This window comes from Cimex lectularius, unplaced genomic scaffold (genome assembly GCF_000648675.2).
Source record: "Cimex lectularius strain Harlan isolate CLEC.00 unplaced genomic scaffold, Clec_2.1 scaffold85, whole genome shotgun sequence".
NCBI lineage: Eukaryota > Metazoa > Arthropoda > Insecta > Hemiptera > Cimicidae > Cimex > Cimex lectularius.
In genome coordinates this window covers 920,774-942,647 of record NW_019392718.1, presented here as the reverse complement: position 1 = coordinate 942,647, position 21,874 = coordinate 920,774, and the positions used below count along the sequence as shown (strand labels likewise).

The window sequence follows — 21,874 nt, the reverse complement described above, 5'->3', positions numbered from 1 at the left end:
TGAGTTCAAATTATCACAAATTTCGCTTCCATAAATAAATTAGAACTGAAGAAATAAAATAAAACTAGCAGTTTTGATTTATTTATTTTTTAATTTCATTCTTTATGACATAAAATTTAAACATTATTAACAAAACAAAAAAAAAAAAATATTGCATTTATCAATGGTTGTATAAACATTCAATCTGGATAAAATTCAGAGGATTATGAATGTTTAAGTGGAACTCAAGACATCAGCAGAAAAAAATTGCCTCTGATGAATTCAGCTCAAAAATGACTATTTCTTTTTATTACCATTGAAAATTTGTACATAAGGGTATTAAAAGATGCTTGAAATGAATCTGATTTTTTTGTTTCTACTTCACTAGTGCCATTTGTTTTTTGTAACTTTTTACGTATTTAATCGCTTTATGTTCTGTTCTACATAAAAGAACTGATATATGAATGATAACCTTGAAATACACGGACGCAACAGCAGGAGAAAATATTTTACAAAATTTACTTTAAATCTTTTTCTCAGCTCTTAGGCCTGATAAAATTTCCATTCCCTGGAAATCACCAAAAAAATGGATTGAAATAAGTGATCCACGTCTGTAGCCATCCCTGTGAGTGGTCATCAAAATTAACCAAATACAACAGCTAATGTTGCAAAAGGTAACTGTATGGGTATGAATGTATGATGAGGGTGTTCCTAAAAAAAAAAAAAAAAAAAATAATAAATAAATGAAATAAAATAAAAATAAATAAAAATAAAAACGCTACCCACCTATCCATTGTGAATGTATTCATTATATTATTAGTGAACAATTTATTAAATTTTTTTTTAAAAGCAATATCACTCAATCCAAACTGATGACATTTTGCCTAGTAACTAATAGTCCAGAGGTTGCACTGAAATGATTTAATATAATATAACAATTACCTCTATTAGGTTTCGTGGTCCGATTGACCAAATAAATTCTTTCCAATTAATAAATCTTTAATTAAGGTTTTGGTTAAGATAAAAAAGTCAGTCGAAGTCAGGATAGCTTAAGTGGTAAAGCAGTGGCATATTTAGCCGAAGATCGTGAGTTCGAATCCCACTCATGACAATGACTTTTTTATCTCAATCAACACCTTAATTAAAGATTAATTAATTGAAAATAACATTACCTATGAATTAAGAAAAAAATAGAAAAATTCTTTTAAAAAAATTGTCAACAAATTTGAACATATTAAATAATTGCACTACAATATTTTTTTTCATCTTTCAGTGCAATGATGGCAATTATTAATTTGAAAATTTGGCCAACAGAACAAATTATTTATATATGTAATTTTGATAGTTGAACAACTTTGCATTCAGCACCCTGACAAATCTTGAAAATAGAAAAAATTAAAAGGGTAAAAAACAAACATACTCACTATATCTCCTTTTGTATTTATATCACAAATCATACTTAATTTTAAATTACAAGATTTATTAAACAAAATAGAACTTAAAAAACATATTTTGGACATAAGGATTTTGGCTGTTCTAAACACTGACACATAACAGAAACGCCAGCCTATCTAACAAAACAAAAAAACAGTGCACTTTCCTGTACATAACAGTGATTTTTTTGTCTTATTAACCCTAACTAAATACAACAATTAACAATAGGTTATATCAATAGTTTACCAGATTGATAATAATAATTGGAAAGACTGGGTAACTGTGACTGGAAGATTTGTGTTAAGAAAGAATTTTCATTTGTAAATACAAATACTGTTTAAAGTATTACCAATCGCATTTTAATCCTCTTTGGTAACTAAAACCAATTCAAACCTTTCTTGATATGGGATAAAAAATATGAAATAAACATTAATAATAACAATTTTTATTTTGATATCAAGTCTCATCCGCATGGTAATTATTTATAAATATATTTTTATCGTATTACATTTGTTTCAAAATAAGTTTAATTTGCATTTTATATTAAACTTTTTTTAAATAACTTTTATACATATGTAACTATATTTTAAAGCTTTTGTCATGTCAATTTAGTGCGTTAACATTTACCTCATGTACAGTAAAGAAACTTAAAAATATTTCAATATAAGGCAACTTTTGAGGAAAACCATTTTCCATATCAACCGTTCATTATTTCAGTCTTTTTTTCATTTTTTGTTGGAAGAAAGATTGACAATCGATAAATTCATTAAAAATGTTGCCTAACATCTAACAACAGCCGTTTTTACAAAAATATAAGATAAACGTTTCGATATAACTAGCCGAGTATTCATGACAAAGAAAGGGACACTTTGATCAAGGTACATTTACGATTTGTATAATACTTAAAATTGCACCTAGAAAATTTAGCAATAAAACTATACTTATATAAATTATTTCAAAAAACCAAAAACAAAAAACTGGAACTAATAATTAACCAAGCTTAACTTCTGGTGTTGTCGAGAAGTTGGGAAGCGGCAACGATGACATCCCACTGACATTTTTCAAGCTCCTTTTCACACTGCTGCCTCGATGCCAAACCCAGCCTACAAATTAATATTTTATTAGAGAGACGTAATAAGCAGAATCTAACAATGCAACAACCTTAACAATCGCTCCACTTTCAAAAACTTTAGTGCATCGTAGATACTTCCGGAAGTGTTAGCCAAAGCATTGTAACACTCTTCATACGTAGCTCCTTCGACTAAAGACATCAAGTCACTGACTAACTGTTCATACTAAAAGAAAAAAGAAAATTTTTATAATGCTCAATATAAAAAAATCTTACCAATTTATCTTTTAAATGAATAATATTATATGGGCATCTCCTTGCCAAAAAAAGACCATCAAGATGCCTTTTAATGCAGTGCACAAATATCAATAAAACAAATGTGAGCAAAGTGCGAGTAGAGCACTGAAAAGAATATTGGCCTGCCTTCAGACGAACAACTTTTAAAGCACAATAGTAGTTATAATAAGAAGTCAATAGGATACCTGAAGTAGACAAACTGTATGTTAAAATAATATTCTTAATTTGAGCAAATGTATTTATTAGTGTGAATGTTGTAGTACGTTGGGTGTGTCTGTGATGGAATATAGAGTACCCAGTCACACCAAAAGGAATCTAGGTCATTTAGTTTTATATAAATTTGCCGCGTGATAAGTCCCAGTCACTGGCATATCAAAAACCCTGGTGACTACTCTATTGTGTGAATGTATTTATTTGCATGAATGGTCAAGTGAATCACTAGGTCTGTGTGGAATATCGAGTATCCACAGACCTGCTGAAACGATTAGGCTAACTTAGGATAAGGAATGGGGACCAGAAAGTATTGCTGTTTTTTTACATTAAATTCAAACAGATAAATTTTTCATAAGTTTTATTTTTAATCAATGATGTAACCACCCTCATTATCAACAACTTTTTGCCATCTAGTGTGCAAATTTTCAATGCCAGATCGATAAAAATCAATTGTTTTTAAGCAAAATATCTAGAGATGGCATTTTGGACATGATCCAAATTTTAATTTTTTTTTTTGCTACTTAGAAAATGTTGTTGCAATCAGAATAAATGTAAATCAGATGGAGCAATATCAGACAAGTATGGCGGGTGAAGCAATACTTCCTTCTCCTTTATTTTTTCCAGGGATTCATCTTGCTCAGTGCGGTCTTGCATTATTTTGTAGCAGAATAACACCTTTTCAGTTTACAATCGCTGGGCACTTTTCAATTAATAATTCATTCACTAGATCTAATTGTTCACAGTAAAGGTATGCATTCAGTTTGTCCAGGTTTCAGCACTTCAAAATGAACAACCCCACGAATACTCCACCAAACATACACACAAAAAAAAAATTTGTATTGTACTGCTGAAGCAAACTCCAACACTGCTTACTCTACCAATCTGCTGCAAATGTTCTTGGATGATCGACCAACACTGGTTAAGAGTGCTCGACAGTTCCTCAATTGTCTAAAACGGATTTGCTTCCACTTCCGGACTTAACTTGTCTTAATCTAAAGTTGTTGGTATTCCTGATCGATATGAGTGGGAAAGATCAAAATTACCAGATTTGAACTTAGAGCACCACTGTTGGCAATTACGAACATCTAATGCACTTGGTTAAACATTGCAATGTTTCTGGTAGCAACTGTTGCATTGCTACCCTTGCAAAACTCAAAAAGCATACAATGTACCTCTTCTAGTATTTTGCTGGCCATTTCACCATAAATTGCAAAAAAAATTAAAGATTTAATTATTTAAAGTAGTCATTACAACCTTAAAATGTCTTTGGCATGACTTTGAAGTACATGCCATCAAACTAGTTCCCACTCTTCTTACCACTATCCCCACAGCAAATCAAAGAATTATTGTGTTTGGTCATTTCTTCCTCATTTGTGCCCCCACCTATGAAATACTCTTTCTTACTCTATCCGCCGAGCCCTAACCCTTTCCATCTCTAAGCCCTGTCTCTTTGTTTATCTTTTGTCTGGTTTGGCACTTGCCACCAAAATTTTTTTAATAGATACCCTTTTTTTAACAAACCCCAAAGTTGGAAAAAAAAATCACCTGTGGCTGTTGAGTTTGATAAATGACTCTTTGGTAATTGGCCTCAACTGGGTCGTACAGGTTCCTTCCTTGGGCTTTCTTTTTGATATCGGCTATAACCTGGTTATGAAGTTGCACCTTGGATTGTTCAGAAAGGCTCCCAGAGCTTAGCCAGATCTGGCTCAGCTTTTCATTGAGCTCCGATTCGATGATATTTGCGTAAGTCCCCTGGGATTCTTGGACAGGAGGTTGCGAAGGGATTAGCAACTTGGCATACTCCTAAAAACCAACCATAGTTATCCAAAAAATTACGAATAAAACATTAATTAATAACAAAAGTTTTTCTCTAGTTTTTATATTATTAATCAATTCAGGCAATAAAACTCAAAATTAAGGACAAAATTACAGGTATCTGTGAATAATAAGGTTGACGTGGCTGGGCACTCTCTGGCACTTCTGGTGGTAATGGGGGTAGACTGACATTCTCAAAACTGTTGTAATGGTGCAAAGACGGTTGTATGTCACCGTTACACTCAGGGAAGTTTTTGGTGTAAATGTTTGTTTCAAGGCTCCCATAAGGCAATGAACTTTCTCTTTCAACTTTAACATTACTGTCTTTCTGTGCCCAACTAAAAAACAAAAAATAATTAAAACAACAATATCATGGTTGTGCATGAAAAAGTGCATGAAAAATTTCAACTTAGAAATCAAAGGCTAAAAGCAACTTTTTTTAATTATAATTATTTTAACCATCAAACAAATTTCAATTGAAAACCAACTATTTTGCACATCTTGTTATTTAAAAAAATCTACTTATGTTAAAAATAAAATTTATTTATCATGAGGTTCTCGTTGAGGTATGGGCGGTACTAATACATTGTTTGGCTGTTTCTGAACACCCTGGTCTGCCTATCCTTTCTGCTTTGGTCTATCAAATATGTTTTTGACACATACCCACTATACAAAGATGGTGAGCCAAAAAGAGCCAAATAGACCAAAGCCAGCGAGAATAGGGAGACAGACTAGGATGTCTAGAAAACGTGTGATTTCTTCCTGTTGTCTGTGGGATGTTTAACCTGTAATTTGTTTTTTTGTGATCATTTTGGTCTTCCTATCTTCGCTAGGTTACAAAATGATCAGAAACAACCAAATTACAAAATAATGAAGTTTAAAATTAAGTTTTTAATTTGGTACCCAAAGATTAATAAACTTTTATAAAACTTTGTTGCATTGTAAATTAATAAACAAACAAAATTTAACTAAATCAACAATAGAATTTTGTAAGGGTCCTAAAAGCATCACACAAATAATGTAAAGAATGATGCAAAAAATAAAAAATGGGGTGGAGTTTCTTCTTTAGTTATTATTTTAATAAATCAATCATGCATAATGTTAATTTTATAGTTTGAAATGTTAAATGCACAAGAAATCTGAACACACGCAATAATTTTTAACATGGCAAGATCTTACCTATAACTTGATTAGGATGGAATTTGAATGGTAAATCATCTTAACAAATAAAATCTTTCAAAAAATATGATCTAAATGACAGCAAAAATAAATTTAATTAATTAAATAAAAGACTATAAGAAATTTAAAAAAATTATTGAAACTGAGGATATCTGATAAAAAAATTATCATTTATACAAGGCAGATCTTGAAACCAGCTGTGCCTTTCACTTCGTGATTGACTATTTCTGTAATTGAAATTCAAATTTGAAGAATCGTCACCAGTCAGGAAGGCGATAGGGAGAAAATGAGTTTTTACCGGTTGCGAACCGATCCAGGCGGTGGATCCAGTTTCGGGGGGAGATTATGCATAACTCCTATCCTTGTTTCCAGTTCTGCGATGAAGGAGCTGGTAGGCTGGGCTGACTGGGCCTGCTGAGATGCACCTGTGAAGACCCTGGACGTATCAAATGGGTCAGGTGATTCTGCCCTCTCTTGCTGTGTATCCCAACTGTTCTGTGTGACTAGAATCACATTAAAATAATAGTACCATGGCCTTATCAAGACGCAGTTTACTATTTTTTGCTAAATTGTTTCATCTTGTGCTGCTTAACTGCTTTTAGCTAATTTTCAGCAAAAAAAAAAAAAATAAAAATAAAAATAACTAAAAACTATCCTTTTAACTAAATAAAAATTGCTCATTTGCAACTTTTTTTTTGTACAAAAACATGCAAAATCACTAACGGTTGTTTTAATTTATTTAAAGAAATGGATGATTAATTATTTTAATTTCAATAAATAAATTTTTCCCAAGCATGAAAATTGAATTACAAATAAAAATTAATATTAATGGGAAAATGGTGTTAATTACACTCGAGCATAAGTTAAATTTGATTTTATGACAGAATTTCTCTATTTTCTTTTATTTCTCCATTTTTTGAAACAGGATATCAATCAATGGGCAATTATTTGAAATATAATTTTTTAAGGGCTGATTTGGAAGTTGTTGAACTATGTCCATAAGTGGATTTTTCTTTGATCAACCTCATACTCATATTTTTACAGTTTGTGTCAGACAATCTTAAATCGATTCCTATTGAAAAAAGGGAACAAGGATGATCAGGGAAAATAAAAACTGTAGACTTTACCATGAAATGTTCCTGAACGTGTGAATGTGAATGTGAACAATCATAAGGTGATCTGTAACTTGATCATTACCATACTTGGTTTGCCTGTCTCAAGCATTTCTTTTTTTTTATATTTATATAAACTAACAAGATTAGCCAGAGCATCATTAGAGACAATGATGAAGCTAAAGTCTATTTTATACTACAAAATTATGTCCTTACAGACCTGATAAAAATATTCAAAAATTCTACATGGCTACTAATGCAACTTATTTGTGAAAAACTACTGGATTTATTTTGTAGTAGATTGAATTTTTTGTGATCTCTGAATCGGTCTACTTTCTACATTTTTTCATCTATAATAAACTAATTAATTGTTGAATCACCCCTAAACTAAACCAAAAGTCTTGTTTTGCCATAAGTACAAGCTATTTTACAAAAAAATATTTACAATTTCAACTATGATGTGTTGACAGAAATTTGCAATTATCAAAAGTCAGATGATCAATAGAATTGATTGTTTTAGAAAAAACAAAACAAAAAACAGATCAAATAAACTTTAAATCTAATAATTTTAAATTTATTGTGTTTGTATGTTTTTGTTTTTTTTTCTAGACCCAACTTAACCTAAGTAGCGTATGCATTGAAAAATGAAATAGTGTTAAAAAAATTCATTTTGAAAGCAAATTAATAGTCTTGTAAGACATTATTAATACTGTATATTAATTATTTCAGTAAAGCTAAAGTACAAAGTTAAATTATTTTAAAACGGTAACCTGTGAGAAGCTCCTAATACCTATTCTGAAGTATATCACAATTGACAATAACAATCAATAATGACAAAAAGACTATTATTTGTTAAAGTTTATCATTAATGATGGTGGCTTTTAGATTTCTTACGTTTACACACTATACATATGTATAAAGCAAGTAAGGACAAACACAAAAAAATTGAAACGACTTCATTAACTTTCAAGATATATAAAACAAGGCAGACAAACCAAAATTTTATAATTTACACAATCTATCAAGGGGGGTTCAAAATTTAATTTACATTTAAATTAAGTTATTCATTGTTGTCATCTAGAATTTTTTTCAGTGTGTATATGGCAATGATTTTGCAAATGTACCTTTAAAACCAATTAATTAGGACAGTAGTTTTTGGGTATTAGGACATGTCAGACTGGAGGGCAACTAACGTATGTAAGAGAGAGTGAAAGACGGACGGCCTTCCCTCTAAACTTTACTACCACCATCCAACTCGCTGACACTAAACAAGCAATAAAGAAAGGTAACAGACATCAATGGAGCTCTGAGCTCTTGTGTTTCACGAGCACAATTGGTGGCCTCCAGAGATTGTAGAAGGATAAGTGGCTGACATGTGGAAACTTATTTTTGAGCCAGAACCCATAGAGAAAGGATGCTCACTGTGTTCCACTTAATTGAATGGTTCCACTTAATTCCTTGGCTCCATATATGGAGTGTGTAGGAATAAAACCCAATATAAGAAATGTGCTCTAGTTCCGCAGTGTATCTTTGGGTTCCCTGTTCTGATTTTTGGCGGAAACAAAGATATTTTTGTATACATAGATTTTTTATTGCAATTAATCTTACCATTGGGTTATAAAAAGTTTGGTTGTAGATATTTTCTGTATTAACTGTTTTGTGAAAAAGTGCGTGTGTGTAGTATAAGGGCTTTGATTGTGGAATTTTAAGTACCCCCATCGACCCTCAATTAGACTAGTTAATGGGTGTAATTGTTTATGTGTTGGCCTTAAGAAAATGGTACAAAATAAGAAAAAAAATTGAGAATAAGTGAGAGAGTGAGTATGTTTAGGTTAAAACTCTATGTGTAGCGCTAAAATGACCTAGCTGTTGAATGCCTCTGAAACCTAGTGGTGGTATGGATAAACCAAGGTCTGACCAAAATACTCAAATCGGTGATTCTAGTGGACTGCCGCAATGTCGTATGTTCAGCATTTGACTTATATAAATTAATCAATAAAATAATTTCAAGTTAGGTTGTTACAAACTGAAAAAAATTAATAATGTGAAATTTACTACTTATAAATAAAACACTACGAGTGTGACTGAACAAAAACATGAAGCTGCATGAACAAAACAATTGTCAAGCATTAATACAGCCATTTCCTTTATTTTTACCTTCAAATAGAACATCAACTGAGTCAATTGGCATGTCTAATAAAGACATTCCCTCAGGAACTGGGAAAAACCATGAAATAAACTGTTTAAAATTCACAACGGATTAAAATAATAAGATTGTTTAAAACTAAAATTAATTAATTGATAAACTCTGGCCAAGACTTGGTGTGTGTGTGTGTGATTGGCTGATGATGAGGGAAGGAAGCTGTATTGTAAATTCAAATTGTTTAATAAACACTTTTGTTAACTGGAAGGTTTAAATGTAATCTTTTTCTAATTCATTAATGCTTTTTTTTTTACACATAAAAGCATATTAAGACTTATCGGCCAGAGTCCAATTTGAATAGAATGGTGAGAAAATAAATGTACCTAGAAGATCGATGGGAGCATCGATCAAACTTTGGCGATGATTAAGGGGCTGATGGTTCGGCTCGTCCAGCGACTCACCCAGGTCGATGAGTGGTTCTTGGTTCGCCTGTGCAAAAACGGGCTGCGGCGGCCTAACAGGCAACATTTTCAAATCTTTTCTCTCTCTTTTGTCACTCTGACTTCTCAACTGATTCTCCGCTTTCAGTTTTCTGTATGAAAACTGTTTCTGTGGCTGGAGGTTTAAACTTGAAGTGTGTTTGACTTTTGTTCCTAAAAAGCAAACAAAAAACAAGTCAAATTTTATTTCAATTACTTCCAACTAGATGAATCATTGGTTTGCGATTTCTAGTCAAATTATTATTATTACTATGGCTTACTTTATATTAAAACCTAGCTAGTTTTGGTCAAAATATTTCACTTCATATGACAGTTAAAGCAAATTGACTGTAGTGACGATAGGACTTTCTGGAGGGCTTGGAATTACTTTTTTTATGAGTAATAATAATCTTAAAACTAGCTTTACTATAAACATAATAAACAAAATTAATATTTAAAAAGAAAAAGAAAAGAGGAATGGCTTCTGGTCAAGATTTATTTTTATTATGTAATTTATTACAAATGAGAACATCCTATTTGGAGTATCATTTTTAAGGTAACAATTCCAAACAGTACACAAATATATAGGATAATGATTGCTCTGGTGAATTTAAAATTGAAGATTCATTGAAAAGAACCTCACCACTCTTTTTCTTAGGATAGCCCATAAGGTCCGGTGGCGCCATTGGATTGTTAAGGTAAACAGGATCTATGTAAGCAGGTGAACCCCACGTTTTGCCACCCGTCGATCCGTGGCCGGTATGGATGAAAGAATTGTCAAGCGGCAAACTGATGTCCCCACTGGCTATTTTCCCACCATCTAAAATAGATCTGAAAATCCAAATGGCTCCGTTACATTCATAGAGTCGTGAAAATAATTAAATTAGAAAACTAACCTTGGCACATATCCGACTTTGAAAGACAACTGTGACTGTACTTTCCACCAGTACATTTCTGGAAAGGCTTCTATTACGACTAGACTATCACCGGCAGAAACTTGGAGCATTTCGCCGGGGCAGTTGGTTCCTGGACCAGGTGGCGCCCAATCCGAACTGCTTTTTAATACTGGTGGTGTTTCAGAAATCATGAAAGAAAATATTCCAGAAAAACTTGGTCTATTCACGGGTTCTTTATCCCAACACTAATACAAAAAGTATTTTAAAAAACCCATTATAAAACTTTTAAAAATTATATCAATTGACCTCAAGAAGCATTGTGTAAAGGCACGAAGGGCAAGCTTCAGGTTTTGCCAGCCTTTCTCCTTCTTTATCAATTTTAATAAGTATCTCCGTCCCATTGAGACCTATCCAAGGTTCTTCACCAAAGGTGAACATTTCCCAGACAGAAACGCCCCACATCCAAACATCAGACTTGTGAGAAAACTGCCGCCTTTTCAAAGATTCAGGGGCACACCAAGGAAAAGGCACTTTGGCATGTTCTGTCATGACATAACAATCGGCCTCTTCTGGAATAACTCTGACAAGGCCAAAATCTCCAATTTTCACCTAAAAGCCAGTTATTATTAAAATCTACCGATACCTTTATAGAGATAAAAAATAAACTTTTAAACTTCATATAATAATCTTACCTGATCTACAGAAGCTAATAATATATTTCTACATGCTAAATCTCTATGTAAGTAGCGTTTTGATTCTAGATATGCCATGCCTTTGGCTACTTGAGTAGCATAGTCCCACAGTCTAGACACTGAAATTTCATGGACTTGCTTTCTTATATAGTCTAGAAGCGCTCCTAAAGGAGCGAGTTCAGTGATCATCATTAAAGGTTTACTCAAAACAATGCCAAAAAGTCTGAAACATTTATTCTTAGTGTAAGTAAGTGCTGTTTTGTAAGAACACAAGCGATTTTACCTTATTAGTTGAGGATGGTCTAATAAGTGCATGGCTTGTACTTCCCGGATAAAATCTTCAAACAGTCCTGGCTGCGCAAGTGCATCTTTTTTGAGGACTTTAACTGCAACTGCCTTCGTCCTGCCAGAAGGAGTTGTCCATTCACCGTGGTGTACGACTCCGAAAGTCCCATCGCCAAGTTTCTTGCCTAGGCTGAATTTCAAATTGACAAAACTGACTTCAGACTTCTTACAATTAAAATCACCTGATGTTTTTTTCCTGGATTAGACATGTGAGACCAGACGGTTCAGCGGCCTCAACAGGCCTTTTTCCCGAGGTGCCTTTAGACGTCTGATTTGTACTTGGGATTAACCTGTTCAACTTCTTCCGCCACTGGCTTCCCCTCCTTTTCTTTGCCGCTTCGAGGAGTCGCCGAGCACCAGGCCGTCCCATCCCAATCTTTTCAAGATCCTCAGGTTGGACATAATCAAAATGGGATAGCCGGGTAATCTATAAATAGATTCTGCAAGTTAAAATTTTCAATGCTAGCACACAATATGAAGGAATAAGGGGGGAGAAGGATTCGAGCTACTGTCATGATAGGTTTTCAGGATGGCTCTAGGTAAATAAATAGGGCTTGGGCAGTAGGGTTAGGTTGGATTGAAAGCTTTGTACAGAATTTTTGAAAGTGACATAGTAAGGAGCTTTGACAATTTGTCTGTGAACTTTTGATAGAAATTTATGATTTCTAGTCCCATTTTTTTAAACTATATTAACATCAGCTAGTTTTTGTGAAAATATTTCACTTCATATGACGAATGCCAGTTAAAATAAAATTGAATATAGTGGCAACAGGACTTTATGGGTCAGGTATTTTTCTAAGGTAATTATTCCAAACAGGAGATACTGCATTGTAGATAGTGATTGCCACCATTTTCGTTAGGATAGCCCTTAAGATCCGGCGGAACTATTGGGTTGTTAAGGTGAATTGGGTAAAGATATTGTAAGCAGGTGAACCCCCACATTTTGCTACACATAGACCCATGGCTGGTATAAATGCAAGGATTAGATGTGCTGGATATGACGATGTCCAGATTGGTCGCAGTAATGTCTTGGATAGAGTTGGTTTAGTTTTGACAGACAAAACAGATTTTGGTCCTAACAGTCTTATGTTAAGTTCTTGTCCCTTGTTTGGGGATTCCACATCAGTCTGCTGTCTAGGTCTAACCTAAATATCTGAATTAAGTGTAAGTTGGTACCTCCTTGTTGTTGACATAAAATAGAAGGCAAGATTGTTTTTTCATGTATGAACAATTGGTATATCTTTTATTATTGTGTTGTTCTCCACTTTTTGAACAAGTCCTTGATAAACTTAAATTGTTGGATGTCGAAGGATGCTTGGATAGGATACGTGTTAGAACACAAATTTGCAGTGTCATCCACATCATGGTGCTTTTGGAATGAATAGTATGGTCAGTATAAAAGGGTGAAAAGTCCAGCTAGAATTGGTTTGATATCTGATTAATCTTTGCCGCACCTCATTCTGAAGTAGCGGTCAGTTAAGACTATATGAATCCAGGGTAAGGTAATGAGGAGTGGCTAGGAAGTGTTTAAGTTTATAAATCAAAAGCCTGGGTCATATTCAGGAATGCACCCAAGCTTCTTTCTCTAGAGCAAAGGAAATCAAAGAGAAAAAATGATCTCTGCAATTGGTGTATTGATGTTGATTATTTTATTCAATATTAAAATGATGGGTTTAAGCGTATTACAAAAGAGTTAAATTTACAACCATTCATTGCAGTGGTGGGGTCATACCGAAGCTACTATTGATTTAGTAACTTTAGCAGGTTTTAAGCCGGCAGGAGTTTTATGTGAACAGACAAATGATGATGGTACAATGGCCCGTATGCCAGAATTTATTATTTTTGCCAAGCAATATGATATACCTGTAATCACTATTGATGATTTGGTAACATATCATCAACAATTTTCCAAAAAGGCGAGTTAACAGACAAAATAAGACATTTTGCCTGACTGCAAGTCCAAGATTTTAGGGTATTAAACAATATAAAAAGATTAGTTTGAGGATTTTGGACACCAACAAGTGTAGGAAGTTGAATAATATTTCAGATAAGATTTGTTGCTCTTTGAATCAAGTTCAAATGGGCTGTCATTTCAAATGTGTCATACAGATAAAATTTATTAAGAAAACAAGGACAAAATACACGTACATTTTACAAACGCTTTTAAATTTAATTTGTATTTTTATTAATATGGTATATTGTAATAAATATCACTACTTGGAGAATGTAAAAAAAAACTACATATTTAAATATTCAGAAACCATTAAAACTATATACCTGAAGGTCATCTCGAATTCTCGAGAGGAACTGTTCCAGTTGCGTCGCCTCAAGGAGCTCATACAGCCAGTCGATTCCATCGTCCCCCATTTTACCTGCAAAATGACGATTCTTATTATAAGGACCCTGCATTCTCTTGGTTTGTTTACAAGGCCAAGACACTACTGACATACTATTTCTGCAAGTGGGCCTGAATGGGGCCTTAAATCGATTCAATTTGCCTATTGTTGGCTAGTGGCTATTCAAGACTGTCTTCTTATTATGCACCTATGATACTTTTGAATGAAGAGGATTACATCAGTTCTTTGGCTGTCCCTTTGTTATAAAAACATCAATGAATTGCCATTTTTAAACTAAGACCAACAGATTAAACTACATTCAGTTGAAAAAAAAAATCTTTAATGCTGCTAAACACAGGCCACCTTAATTCTCTAAATTTGTTTTTGCTGCTTAATGACAAACAAAGAACACAAACAATGAAATGAAAAGAATTATACCTTTCAATTGTTATGGCTAGTCTCTTTACAACTTAAATTTTTCATTAATAACAAAGTGTGTGGTTCTTTTTTTAATTTCATTTAAAAAAATACTTTCTTCTAAGCAGTTGGTTCATGCGATTGTGCTTATTGATGATGGGCATCCAATTCGGTATGTGGATAACTTTGTAAGGGCACCCTTCAAGATGGTGTAAAGGCTCCTATGACGGGAAGCCAGGATCACCAGACAGCAAGACGGTTTTAGGTGTCTCATATGCTTCAAGAATGTCACTTTACATCAGTCCAAGCTGCCTATTGTCTAGAAGTTTGAGGAGTCTGTTTATTTAAGTGGACAGTCATAAGAAGACTGTGGTTTGACCGCTTGTCGTCCAGTGAGTGGACCTCAGTTGACCAGGGAACACTGAATAGCCAGACTTCATTTTGGTCGGGAACACCTACACTGGATGTTGGAGCAATGGAGCTATGTTCTTTTTACTGATGAGGCTCGCTTCATTCTAAGAGCTCCTGATGGTCAAACTAGAGTATGAAGAAGGAGGGGAGAACGTTTCGCTGAGTGTAACTTTGTACAACCCAGTCCATACCAAGGCAGATTATGGTGTGGAGTAAGATTTCCACTCATCAATATACCGAAATGGTGATGGCCTGTGGAGGGACATTGACGGATGCCCGATATATTGAAACCATCCTGGAGCAACATGTGCTCCTGATTATGAGTGCAGGTGGTGAAAATGTAAATTTCATGCAGCATAACCACACACTGCACGTATGTTGTGAACTTTTTTCAACAACACAATATCAGTGTTCTGGAGTGGCCAGCTCGTTCCCCCGACCTTAATCTGATTGAACATCTATGGGATATGCTAGGAAGATGCATTAGAGCTAGGACTGTCCTTCTGGAAACACTGCAAGACCCACAGACTTCGTTTGTTGAAGAGTGGGCCAACATTCTGCCGTAACTAAAGCCCACGCCGGTAACACCTCTTATTAAAAATGTCTTTTTTGTTCAAAAATACATTTTTATTTGCATTTTTTGTTTCTAAAATTTCCCCATTTTCCATGCATTTTAATATTCGAGGTCCACTACCTCAGAAAACTCATTATTTAACTTTGAAATAACCTTAAGCATCAAAAACAATTTTAGAGAATCAAGGTGGCCTGTGTTTAGCAGCAATAAAGAATTTAATTTAGAAAATCAAATGGATTTTTTTTTTAACTGAGTGTATTTAATATGTTATTTATAAAGTTCATAAATATTTAATTAATCGTATTTTATATGAATAATTGTAATATTTGGCACTGGCTTTGTTTAACCCTTTGGATAAATAATACATAAAAAAAGTATATGTATCACACAACAGCACCTTTGTAACTATGGTTCTACTCAATACAGAAAATCAATTCTGGTCTCGTTTAAAACGTTTTGAAAAGACACCTATCTAATGAAAGCTTAAAACTTTTTTTAATATTGAATATTAGAAAAATAATTCATTTTTACATTGTTTCTATAAAATCACATTATCACTCATCACATTTAATGGTGGAAGAACTAATGACTAAAAACTAATGGTTAAAAAGGGAGGATCCCTTAATTTTAGAATATACTGTATACACACTTCTGCTTTTTTAAAATAAAGTTATACAAACTGGTCCAGAGCTTTGAATATCAGCATTTTTCAAAAGGTAAATGTATAAAAATTTGAAAAATGGAACAAGGCGGTCTGACCTCTTGTCAAATGAAATGTACAAGTAGTTGGATGCATACTTTTTATCTCTTTGTGAATAGATTAATATAAATAAGTTTTGATTGTATATTATTTATCACTTCCTGAAAAAAAATTCTGTTAACAAAAATCAACCTTGTGAGATTTCTGATAATTTTGTTCTGCCTATCCTGTTTGTGTTGGTCTGTCCAATGTGCTTCAGCATTTTGCCATTTTCTGTGTGCAAATGAACATGTTTAGGATTTGCATTAACTCTAACCTTCCTTACTTTCAAAATTGGGTCATATTTAAGAAATACATTTTAATATCTTATTACATATTACTGTAACACATTAACATAAGAATACGACACTAAAGTAATTACTGAATGTCTTCTTGATCAATACATACATTTTGATCTTTTTATTGAACAAATTCAGGCAATGATTTTATTTCAGTCAACCTATTCCTTTTTTTATCACTAAGATACCGAGATTTATACTAGCTGTAAAGGTTCTAAACTTTTTTCATAAAAAAATGTTTACCTTAAAATGTTTGTGTTTGATTGATGATTCACATTTCAAGGAATGATTTGCTATCACTGATAAGATTTTTGAAATGCTTTATTATTATAGCTATCATAATCATTTTCTATTTCTCTATCATCATCATTATCATCTTGATTTTGTATATTCAATGAAAACAATAATTATAAATTTTTTTTCATATATATGTAAAATAACATATATAATATTTTTTAGTTTAAATATTAATGTTTTCAATTATAGTTGTTGAAACTATATCCAGCCATTCCCCTAAATAGTAGTTATTCCAAAATTTTCTAATGAGTGTTTCACTCATATTCAATAGTAAATAATTCAAGGATGCCCAATTAGACTCTTGTTTAGAGAGCAGGCCGGTCAGTTCATATCTGTGATTTATCTGCCTCTCCCGGAGTTCAACGTTTTTAATGAACAACGTCATTGATCAGAATTTATCAGAAAAAACACGTAAAGATATTTCAAATATGTAAGTTTTCAATTTGAATATTTTGCTATTTAAGCATAGGGGCAGCAATAATTACACTGCAAAAAAGTTACTCATCAATAATGGAATTTTTTTAATTATTAATCTATTATTGCATTAATTTATGCAATAAGCATATAGTTTATATAAGTGGTTTATGAATGTGAGCCACCCATCTATGAATGACCATAACCCTACATGTTATCATAATTACTCCTTTATTATTATTATTATTATTATTATTATTTTTAAATATCCCACCAGTTTTTATTCATGTTTCTTTCTTAATAGCTTTCGAACCCATACTCGACCCCTCTTCAGTCCTCTGAATCTGTGGAAGACAGGTCAATAACATTCAAATCTTCCACATTAAAGAAGCCTGAGAAGGGGTTGAGCAATGGTGCGTAAGCTATCGAGAAAGAAAAACAAATAAAAACTGGAGGAACAGTCCAAAAAACGAAAATAAAGGAGTAATTAATACGCAAAACACCACCATATCTTCACACAGAACATATAATTGTTATCAGCCCCTGGCAAGCTTTATTGAATAGCAAACTGATAAAAGTTCATTCAGACTAGTTGTTAATGCACAATTGATATTCACCCCTACGTTAAAAAAATTTAAACTTCTTTATAAATTCAATTCCCTTGTTTCAAAATAAGTGCTTGATTTATAGAATAGCAATCAACCTTGCAAAATATTTGTTTTTTGTCTATAGGATCTGGCAGTTTCTTTCTGTGCCAGTTTGGCAAAAGGCCTAAATTGAAGAGTTCAATTCACAAAATTACTTGGCTAAGATGACAACAAATCTGTTCAGTGAGTATGAACCACTAGCCAGTCAAAGGCTATAAAAACAATTAGCCATCTTCTCTTACTAAGTTACTTTTCGTTTGAAGAATATGTCTCCCCTTAGAGGCAAGGAATTGGAGGCAAATTTAACCAAGGTTCATCCTAAGTCACTTAACTTGATAAAAAAAGAAAAAAAATATTTTTTTTTAAACTCAGACTTAACAGTTTTTATTTAGACTTGAGTGCAAAACTGAAGTGGCTGAGATAATAATTATCTATTGTACACTTTTTGTCAAATTAATTTGGTTTTTTAAAGCAATTTAGTAATTCATTTTATTTAATGATAATAATTATTACAAAATAAATGAAACACGATAGCTCAAATTGTTAGAGCAGCGGCGTATTGAGCCAAAGGTCGTGGTTCGAATCCCGCTTGTGACACTAACTTTTTCATTTCAACCAAGACTTTACATAAAAAGCTCTAAGGCAAAATATTTTATTTTATTCATCCACTTGACAAATGTAAACCTTTGGCTTTTATTCAAGGCTACTTGCCATTTTTCAAAAATTTTGTTTATACTAAATATAATGGATTTAATAAGTAAAACAAAGTATATCTTCACTAGTAGCTCTCCGTGGCCACTTCATATGTCGCCGAGAATTGAATCCTGATTAGACGACATTTGAAAAATGGCAAAACGGAGGGAAAATTTGAAAGGTTGTAGGTTGAGATGGGGTCATTGTGTGGATCTAAGTCACGATAGCTCAAGTGGTTAGAGCAGCAGTGTATTGAACCAAAGGTCATGGGTTCGAATCCTGCTTATGACACTAACTTTTTCATTTCAACCAAGATCTTACATAAAAAAGATTAGTTAATCACACTGTTTAGTTGCATTTAATTTAACGGCAATTTATTTAAATACACATCAAGTTTTTATCACAAGCTCATTTATCAGTCCTGTCACATATTCAGATATAAAACTTATAATGTCCATTCTGAAGATATATCATGCCCATATGTTACTCCCGATTTAAATAATAAAAGTATTTATTTTCTTGTAAAGTGCATTACATGCAAAGAACCTATGAAAGATGATTTTATAAACGTGTAACCCAAAGATGAACTACATGTTCATGCTGTACATATTATGTAACAAAGGGGACAAAAATATATATTGTTTAAATAAACACACATTACCTATTTAGAGGTATTTTTCTTCTTGTAATCTGAATTTGAATCTGTTTAATGCTTGATAAGCCAAAAAATAGAAATCTGTAAGAAGATAAGATTGCAAGTGATGTTGCGTGCTTCTGTAAGTTGCATAAGAGTAAAGCAAAGAGATGCACACAATTTTTAAAAATGATTAAAATCAGGAATAGTGATTGTAAGTCAGTGTTTGCAAGGCTGTCATTTCACGTTTAAATAAAACATCAAGCATGTCATAGTTAATACAAAGGCTTATTTAAGTAGGATGAGGCTCCCACTTCTGGGAGAGGGAAAGCGCGAATGCGAAGGATACACACGGGAATGACTGAAAAAACTTAAGAGATCTGGTAAAAAGCCTTTAGCTTAATGAGGAGCACTATTCAACAATGGTGATGCACAACAGACCAATACTCAAAAAAAAGTTCAACGAAGGACCATTACCAACGGCAGAACTACTAATCTATGATGTTTTAGGACTAAAATAATAGTTAGACTGCAGATTCCAGAGGTGTATGCATAGACTCAGAGCGGCAGAAACAATTCTAAGTAGATATTGTTAGAAAGAAGAATCTATGAAAGATTAATTTATAAATGTGTAACCCGATGATAAACTACATGTTCATACTGTACGCATTATGTAACAAAAATGTAATTGTTTAAATAAATACACATTATCTATCTGTCTAGAGCTATTATTCTTCCTGTAATCTGAATTTGAATCTGTTTAATGTTTGATAAGCTAAAAAATAGAAATCTGTAAGAAGATAAGATTGTAACTGATGTTGCAGGCTTCTGTAAGTTCCATAAGAGTACAGCACAGAGATGTACACAATTTTTAAATACAATTAAAATCAGGAATAGTGATTTTGTATGAAATTGAAGGTGAGGGTTTGCAAGGCTGTCTGCATTTTTGAATAAACCATTAAACTTGTTGATGCAAATGAACAAGTGAGACTGTAAGGACTAGATTAAATTTTTAGATTTTGTGTTTAAAACTAGGCTTTAGGTGTTACACGACAATGATTTTTGAAAATCTGATATAGAAATACACAAAATATTAGTATTCTAGGGAAATGAAAAACCCATTAAAGGGAAACAGTGCCAAACTTGAAATTAGGATAAAACAATGGTGACGAGAGAAGCTGTAATTTATTTATAACTTGTTGGGCCACAGTTTTTGAAAAGAGGATAGGCAATTTTTCCCCAACGATTATATAAAGAGAAAGCTTTGAATGAAAGAGTAAAGAAATAAAGAGTATTTTGACAGATTGTTTTTGTTGTTAGTGTTTGAACAAGCGTTTACCTTATTTAAATTCTTTGGAGAAACTAAGCTGACATTTCGGTTGTTGTTTTTAAAAAAGGAAAATATTCGAGTGCTTGTTAAGAACTGGAAGACATGCAGGCGTTTTGTCGTATCCAGTATAGGTCGGTCACAGAAACACTCGCAGTCACAATCAGCCCGTCTGGCTTTGGCCGTCCGACTGGCTTTTTAAGTTTTAAGTATTTTAACCTTACTCCGAGTGAACAGACTCACTGACCTCTCACTTTGTCACGAGTGTTCAATCCTCAGAAAGGGTTTTCGGAACGTGTCGGTGAAAGTAGATCGGAACGCAGATTCAATTCACTCATCACGGTCTAAAAAATAAACTTTTGCCTTTCGATTGTATAATTTTATTTTTAAAAAAACGTCCACGGCACCCGTTTCTAGAAAATTGGCACAGAAAGTCGCTACCCGTTTGTAAACAGTAGGTTTTGTCTTTCGATCAGTCTAAGACAAACAACGGCTGGCGAGGAGGGAGGCGGTCAATTAAAACTAAGGTCACGACGTTCGCAGAATATTGTGAAATTGTTTTCTGGGTTTTCCTCTCCTCGGATCCAACTGACGTAAACGGGGTGTAAACCGCCGTGTTATGAATGCGTTGAACAAAAAAAAAGTTTAAATATCTTAAGTAAATATATAAACAGCTAATAAATTTCAAAACAATTCCTTCTTTTTTTATTATTATTCTTTCGTCATACCAGGCTTCGCTATTGCATAACAAGCGAACTATTTATAATACATTGTAATGATTGTAGTAAAAACAATAATGAATTTGAGCCCTTATCCAACGGTCAGTTCTTAATCTTATCCACCATTTTGTACATTTATTTCATTATCAAATTTATTAGAATAATAAAAAGTGTTCTCTCACTCCACACACACACACACAACACTCTCACACTTTTTATTTCTTTAACATAGCTTGATATACAGGGTGTTCGGCTACTAGTGTTACAAACTTTGCCAATAGATTTTACATTCAACGAGGAACCAAAAAGTCCTCATTAACTATGGTCAGAATCTCAACAAATTCGGAGTTATTTCACTTTTTTAGTTTTATTTATTTTATTTTTTTTTTTTTTTAAAGATTGCTTCAAATAAACAAGATAACTTCAAAATTAAAAGGTTTTCGAATATGTGGAGGCCATTGAGGAGTAAGTTAAATTTTCCAATAAGATGTGATCAATACACTTGTATCTTTCACGTTCGTGAAATAAGCGTTTTAGTAGGGAGATTTTAAAAAAATATTAGTTTTTCAAAATTGAAAAACGCACTATGGTGATTCTAAACTACTATTTCCAAACCTAAAGACCAACAAATTTCAGAAAACGTACTCCTTTTAATATCCTTTTTAGTGGTGTAATTGCTTTTTTAATTACTTTTTTCAGAAGAAATTGATGAAA

The 21,874-nt window shown here is 32.9% G+C and overlaps 1 protein-coding gene across 5 annotated transcripts; it reads right to left on the bottom strand.

Moving 5' to 3' along the window:
* Positions 1 to 270: 270 nt before the first annotated feature.
* Positions 271 to 20,965, bottom strand: LOC106669109 (activated CDC42 kinase 1). Of its 5 annotated transcripts, none has more exons than XR_002910221.1 (17): positions 20,454 to 20,965; positions 13,931 to 14,025; positions 11,836 to 12,080; positions 11,592 to 11,783; positions 11,309 to 11,531; positions 10,923 to 11,225; positions 10,617 to 10,861; positions 10,364 to 10,551; positions 9,625 to 9,894; positions 9,256 to 9,315; positions 6,285 to 6,489; positions 4,923 to 5,145; positions 4,538 to 4,795; positions 2,575 to 2,708; positions 1,400 to 2,516; positions 766 to 890; positions 271 to 690 (listed from the first exon to the last, which is right to left on the bottom strand). XR_002910221.1 is itself a non-coding variant. In XM_014398408.2 (15 exons), the coding sequence occupies exons 2-15, from the start codon at positions 14,018 to 14,020 to the stop codon at positions 2,414 to 2,416; spliced, it is 2,739 nt and encodes a 912-aa protein (XP_014253894.1). In that variant the 5' UTR covers positions 14,021 to 14,025; positions 20,454 to 20,965; the 3' UTR covers positions 1,399 to 2,413. The 5 variants fall into 5 exon arrangements, 1 of the variants encoding a protein (XP_014253894.1); XR_002910220.1 differs by having other exon boundaries at positions 1,404 to 2,516; XR_002910222.1 differs by having other exon boundaries at positions 1,404 to 2,516; positions 20,689 to 20,965.
* Positions 20,966 to 21,874: the final 909 nt, after the last annotated feature.

What these genes read in the sequence shown, in the direction of transcription:
- LOC106669109 (XM_014398408.2), bottom strand. Translation starts at nt 14,020, where the DNA reads ATGGGGGACGATGGAATCGACTGGCTGTATGAGCTCCTTGAGGCGACG. An exon ending in AGTTGATGTTCTATTTGAAG is followed by an intron (nt 6,490 to 9,255) that starts GTAAAAATAAAG and finishes ATGTGATTCTAG; the next exon opens with TCACACAGAACAGTTGGGAT. An exon ending in AAAGTGGAGCGATTGTTAAG is followed by an intron (nt 2,517 to 2,574) that starts GTTGTTGCATTG and finishes ATTAATTTGTAG; the next exon opens with GCTGGGTTTGGCATCGAGGC.